Source organism: Helianthus annuus, chromosome 13, assembly GCF_002127325.2.
Source record: "Helianthus annuus cultivar XRQ/B chromosome 13, HanXRQr2.0-SUNRISE, whole genome shotgun sequence".
Taxonomy (NCBI): Eukaryota; Viridiplantae; Streptophyta; class Magnoliopsida; order Asterales; family Asteraceae; genus Helianthus; species Helianthus annuus.
Window position 1 is genome coordinate 91,082,687 of NC_035445.2, and position 6,871 is coordinate 91,089,557.

At 34.5% G+C, this 6,871-nt stretch overlaps 1 protein-coding gene across 2 annotated transcripts; it reads right to left on the bottom strand.

Moving 5' to 3' along the window:
• Positions 1 to 2,159: 2,159 nt before the first annotated feature.
• LOC110898597 (serine carboxypeptidase-like 51) lies at positions 2,160 to 6,871 on the bottom strand. 2 transcript variants are annotated; one of them, XR_004877472.1, is made up of 13 exons: positions 6,726 to 6,871; positions 6,337 to 6,431; positions 5,449 to 5,556; positions 5,103 to 5,343; positions 4,490 to 4,533; positions 4,307 to 4,374; positions 4,071 to 4,176; positions 3,753 to 3,952; positions 3,413 to 3,669; positions 3,268 to 3,318; positions 3,114 to 3,166; positions 2,889 to 3,021; positions 2,160 to 2,376 (listed from the first exon to the last, which is right to left on the bottom strand). XR_004877472.1 is itself a non-coding variant. In XM_022145396.2 (13 exons), the coding sequence occupies exons 1-13, from the start codon at positions 6,862 to 6,864 to the stop codon at positions 2,302 to 2,304; spliced, it is 1,383 nt and encodes a 460-aa protein (XP_022001088.1). In that variant the 5' UTR covers positions 6,865 to 6,871; the 3' UTR covers positions 2,160 to 2,301. The 2 variants fall into 2 exon arrangements, 1 of the variants encoding a protein (XP_022001088.1); XM_022145396.2 differs by having other exon boundaries at positions 3,413 to 3,479; positions 3,750 to 3,952.

Here is a 6,871-nt window from a genome sequence, read left to right on the forward strand (position 1 = left end):
CGAGAACCTCGATCAGAGAGTAAAAAAGGCGTAAGGTTCACAATGGTGTAAAATTAAAATGGGATATACCGGGCTAGGATTCGAGTTACAGGAACAAGGGCTAAACCAACCACCCAAGAATGGAATCGTCGAGCGAAAACACTTGACAACATCCTAGAAACAGCTTTTCTTGCCACCAGACCTTTCTCCATCAATTTGGAATCTGATGCCATCACTAAACACATTACTTAAGCTGTAGCCATTTGTTGAGTGTTTTTTTTTGTGTCTAATCCGCATATATATTTACGAAGATTTTTCAATTCCGAGATCCTCGACCAGAGAGTAAAAAGTCGGAAGGTTCAAAATGGTGTAAAACTAAAACGGGATATACCAGGCTAGGATTCGAGTTACAGGAACAAGGGCCAAAACCACCCACCCAAGAATGGAGTCGTCGAGCGAAAACACGTGACAACCTCCTGGAAGCAGCTTTTATTGCCAACAGACCTTTCTCCATCAATTAGGAATCTGATTCCGTCACTAAACACATTACATATATTGTAACCATTTTTGAGCATTTATTTTTTGGTGTCTAATCCGCATATATATCACCAATGCTCTTTATTTTCTTCACTGTATATCTCTTAAATGTCAACATATACATGTGTGACTTTGTTTATGAAGATTTTTCAATGCCGAGAACCTTGATCAGAGAGTAAAAAAGGCATGAGGTTCAAAATGGTGTAAAACTAAAACGGGATATACCGAGCTAGTATTCGAGTTAAAGGAACAAGGGCCAAACCACCCACCCAAGAATGGAGTCGTCGAGCGAAAACACGTGACAACCTCCTGGAAGCTGCTTTTCTTGCCACCAGACTTTTCTCCATCAATTAGGAATCTGATTCCGTCAGTAAACACATTCCTTAAATTGTAGCTATTTTTTGAGCGTTTATTTTTTGGTGTCTAATCCGCATATATATCACCATTGCTCTTGATTTTCTTGGTTGTATATCTCTTAAATGTCAAGATATACACGTGTGATTTAGTTTACGAAGATTTTTCAATTCCGAGAACCTCGATCAGAGAGTAAAAAAGGCGTAAGGTTCAAAATGGTGTAAAACTAAAACGGGATATACCGGGTTAGGATTGGAGTTACAGGAACAACGGGCAAACCTCACCCAAGAATGGAGTCGTCGAGCGAAAACACGTGACAACCTCCTGGAAGCAGCTTTTCTTGCCAACAGACTTTTCTTCATCATTTAGGAATCTGATTCCGTCACTAAACATATTTCTTAAATTGTAGCCATTTTTTGAGTGTTTGTTTTTTGGTGTCTAATCCGCATATATATCACCATTGCTCTTGATTTTCTTGACTGTATATCTTTTAAATGTCAACATATACACGTGTGATTTAGTTTACGAAAATTTTTCTATTCCGAGAACCTCGACTAGAGAGTAAAAAAGTCGGAAGGTTCAAAATGGTGTAAAACTAAATTATTTAAATAGAGATCGCGAAATTGTTTAAATAGAGATTTGGTGTAATTTTTTTAATTAAAGTTTTCGTTCAAATGACCTTTGAAACCCACCCACGGTTTGCAAAAATGTGAGATAAATCATTGGTAAGTATCACTCGAAGACCATACCCGATCCCTCCTCACCTGGTCTGGTAGGGGGTACCCAACCTGGTACCAAGATATGTCCCGATTCAGCGATGAAGCTTGAGATTTCTGATCGGGGGTCGAAAACGTATATACCAAGATATGCCCCTGATGTGGATCATGCACATATAAGGTGATTGACTATTGCAATAGATGAAGATAATAGCAACTGATGTGTATCTATCAAAGAAAAACTTCTCGATTAAATATTTGGGTGAGAGCAATTTCATGACTGAGTGATCCATATGAAGTTCTCACTCGGAACATACTCATTGGTACGAAAGGTCGGATGTTATAAATATATTTTTCAAAATAAAATCCAAAACTTGCTTCAAATGAACCACGCAAAAATTAACTTATCATAGTTTTACATTTACTAAAACATAATTAATATGAGATTTGTTCAAAGATTAGTTACGAAATATTTGACAATGGGTGTAATTTCTTAAAACATGAATCAAAAGTAGCTCGTCAAAAAACAACAAAGAAGCAAATCACAATAAGACTTCACTTTTCATATTCATATTCACTTAAAAATATTTATTAAATGAATTAAAACAAATTCAGAGACACTGAGTTCATAAGAGTATTGATTTCTTTTTTGGAATTATAATTATTTAAATTTTTGCATATAATGATATTTTGATGTCTTCTCTAGTTTGTTTTTTTACTTTGTAGACACAAGAGACCGAGTGAAGTTAACCATCATTTCCAATGCTATACATGGTTGATCTACCGGTACCTGAAAAGTATACCATCATGTAAAACACAAAATACAGATTTCTGTATGATGAATACAATTCCATTGATACTTCAATATGACAATAGATTATGTCATAAACGAAACAACAAATAATACATTTTTTCTAGCGATATCGGATTTAAATAACCCCAACTTTCAATAGTTGGGCGATAACACTCCCAACTTTCAACTTATTTTCTTCAGGCACTCCCTAACTAACTAAACCCTAACCCAATTAGCTGACGTTAGATGCCACGTCATCAAAAAATGCCATGTTAGCTAACACGCCATAAAAAGAATGCCACATCAGCTGCCACGTCATATGCCACATCAGCAAAAACTAACTGGGTTAGGGTTCAGTTAGTTAGGGAGTGCTAGAGGAAAATAAGTTGAAAGTTGGGAGTGCTAGGGTATAAGTCGAAAGTTGGGAGTGTTATCGGCCAATTAGTAAAAGTTGGGGTTATTTAAATCCAATATCTCATTTTTATAAGTAGTATGAGTGTAAAACTTACAAAGTGACCGGCTCCAAGAATCCAATAGAAATGTAAATTTCGATAAGACTTTGTGAACCCTTTTGTGATTGAAACATCTCCACAATATAGTGGTGTTCTATCAATGCTCAAGAATGTCTTTAGACCTTCCCACCTTTGTCATCAAAGAAAACAAAACACAAAGATAAAATTGCAATTCTCCATTTGGGTACATACCATTATCATATAGGGTAAATATGAGTTTACTTGAGCTTTTTAACCCATGCTTCAGTTCCTTTTGTTGAACATATAAGATCAAGCTACAAAAACACCAACAAATTGAAAAAATAAATTATTTTTAATATTCTTTATTGTGAAAATTGCACATCAAGCTAGCTTTCAAAGAGGTAAAGGATCTTACCTGACCATTATATATAGTCACATTAACTCCTTTGCTCAATAGTTCATCAACCTATTTAACAATCAAAAAATAACAACATATGTAAAATTAACTTGTATTTTCTCTATGTTTCTAATCGTCTTGTTATTAATATATAAAATCTTGCCTCGTTAATTCTTGGTCGCATAAAATCGCCTTCTAAGTACCCAAAAACAAGACTAGACTGTCCTCCAGTGGCGGAACTAGACCTTCAACTCAGGGGTATCCCAAAATTTTTTATGGGTGTCCTCGTACTTGTTCAGGGGTGTCCTGTGTATAAAAATCGAAAAAAGAAATTTTTTTTTACACTTCTGGTAAAAACTTGAGCCGTAGCCTGGGCTACGCCCGTTTACACTACAGGTCCGCCCCTGCTGTCCTCCCCATCTGTCGAAAAACACAACTCTAATTCATATATTCCATATTTGTTTTGAATTCTAGGAAAACAAGAGAATATGATATAAACTCACTTCACATCATTTGGGATAATCCCAAGTTTCTTTCTAACAGCGCCATTCATCAAGAGACCAATATCACCGTTTTCATCCGGAGAACTCTTTAAAGAATCGAGATATCTAATATACTTTATCCTCGGGGTCGCTCTCACTACCTCTGTCGCTTCCATTGACATCAGATCCATCCCCGAATCCAACAAAAAATTGTAGAAATCCTACGATTAATTAAAAAATATATATATATATATATTTAAAGCATAATTCATCCAACTGATTTTATAAAAAAAAAATGCTACTTGTTATATTGCCGATCGAGTAAAACAATAAACATACAACACCGTTGCTATGGTCGCTAATAAGACTTTCAAGATTACTCCATGTCTGCGTAGCATCTGTCCATTTCCCGTTCGCTATTTGCAGCTTGATTTTCTCAACTAGACTGTTTCATGACACGGTTTTGTTAGATAAAACAAAACCTGACTCGGTCTAAAGCAATGATCAGGTCTCTATAGCCATAACACTGACAGAAACACGACGATTCATTAAGTTATTGATGTAGGAACACCAACCTGTTTGATTCGGTTAAACCGTTGTCGTCTATCCTTGAAACATCCTTCAGAAGTGGACCCCATGATTCCTGAGGTTTAGTTTCAATGTTTTTAGAATTAATTTTGTGTTTTGATATGTTTTAAAGTCTCATTTTTTTATAAAAATGACACTTTTAGAAAGACAACTAAATTAAATAAAATCACCACAAAGTCTTCAGGTGAGATCCAGCTATCTCCTAGTGCAATTCCTGAACATAAAACCAAATAAATAAAGGAAAATTTACAAGTTTTGTCCTTTATCTTAATACCATTATCAGGCGGTGTCCTTTTTAACGAATTTTGACAAGTTTTGCCTTTTACAAGGAATTTTGTTGCACGTTTTGTCCTTTAATCTTAACACAGTTAGATTTTCTTGTTAAATCTTGTCACCCAAGGGTATTTTAGTCTTTTTACCCGTTTATTTAATATTATTTAAAAGAATAAAACAAAATATTTTAGGGTTGACTCTTGAAATAAATGGGTAAAAAGACTAAAATACCTTTGAGTGACAAGATTTAAAAAGAAAATCTAACTGGGTTAAGTCTAAAGGACAAAACGTGTAACAAAATTCTTTGTAAAGGGCAAAACTTGTCACAATTCGTTAAAAAGGACACCGCCTGATAAGTGGTACTAAGATAAAGGACAAAACTCGTAATTTTTCCATAAATAAATAAAAAACAATAGAATTTACAAGAATGAACAATTTTGTATAAGAAAGATGGTTAGTCAACCAATAGAAAAATAAAAAGGGGGGGGGGGGATAATATGATAAATGTACCTCCAAGAATGAGCTTTAATCTTTGATCTTCAATGGCTTTGAGAGCAGAAAGTCCAAGAGTGACTGCATATTTGCCACCATAAGACTCTGCCACTATATAAAGAGGACTCTTTTGCAAGGTTTCATTTTTGTTGAATATTGCAATCAATAATGTGGTTAAATCTGTTGCAGCTTCTTCATCAGTTTTCACCAATAGCTCTTCATCCTCAACATAACTGTATCCCGTCCCAACTGGATTATCCTATTTGAATCATTTCCCACCAAAGATATTAAACAATGTAATGAAAATAAATTTTATAAAAAACAATATAATGATATTTCATATTTAAAAAATAAAAATACATACCACAAACAATAGATCTGCTTTTCTGAGCCATGTAGAGTTTCTGGGCTTCAAGAAGGAGTCCAGTGGGCCTACTTCTTCAAAATTTCCAATCCCAACTCCTGAAGCACCCTACAATATACATTTCAGGGTCCAAATGAAGACATACCCCAAAATCTTAATTTCACACCCTATATATTGTATATGCTATAACGTCATACGGCCCGTATAGAATAATCTGACATGACAAATATTGGGACGTATAATGTTATACGGCTCGTATAGATGGAGAAACTATTAGGTTGTATAACATTCTATACAGGCTGTTTAACATTATACGGGTAGTATACATTATATGAGGTTTGGGTCGTATAACATTATATCGGTTATATAACATTGTATACGGGTCATATAATATTATACATGGAGATCAAAAAAAAACATTGTCTGGCAATTTTTTTGTGCAACAATCATTTATACGGCCCGTATAACTCCATACGGGGTTGTATACATGTAAAGGTGTGAAAATAAGATTTTAGGGGTGTGGGAATAGTGGGAGCCTTTATCAATTATGTGAAGATCACACACACATTTAAGAACTTAAATAATAGAGTAAATTACGTTTTTGGCCCCTGTGGTTATATCACTTTTACTATATTAGCCCAAAATAAGACCCATGGTCTCTATAACTAACCATTTTGGCCCTTATGGTCTCTATAACTAACCATTTTGGCCCCCATGATCTCTAGACTTAGGGGCCAAAATGGTTAGTTATAGAAACCATGGGGGCAGATATGTTAAAAATTCTTATTTTGGGCTAATATAGTAAAAGTGATATAACCACAGGGGCGAAAAACGTAATTTACTCTAAATAATAAAAACAACGCAAATTGTATAAACACATATACTTACAGGTCCACCTTGCAACCAAAGAATTATAGGCCAAGGATTGTTGGGATCTTGAGTTCTATAAGGACTTTTGTAGTACCACCAAAACATATGAGCTTCTGTGTACATAAACAATAAACACCCAAAACACACACACTCAAAAATGTTAAAAGATTGAATCTTGAAATGGGGTTAAACAATTTTTTAGACAGCAAACATTTATTTAAAAAACACATACAAGAATGTTTTTTTAGACAGCAAACATGTATTATTAAACACACATACAAGAATGTTAAAAGATTGAATCTTCAAAATGGCTTAAACAACATAAACCCATAAATAAATATACAAGTATGTAAAAGATTGAATCTTGAAAATGGGTTAAACAAGAAAACTGAAACTATAAGTCTTACTAGGCCTGACTTCAACATAACCCCATTTTTCTGAACCATCTAGAGTGCCTGTACCCATAGCCAATCCTCCATAGAAAAGTGGAAGAAATAACAACACAAGTGAAACCCATAATAAAGCAACAAAATTGGACTTCCCCATTGTCCAA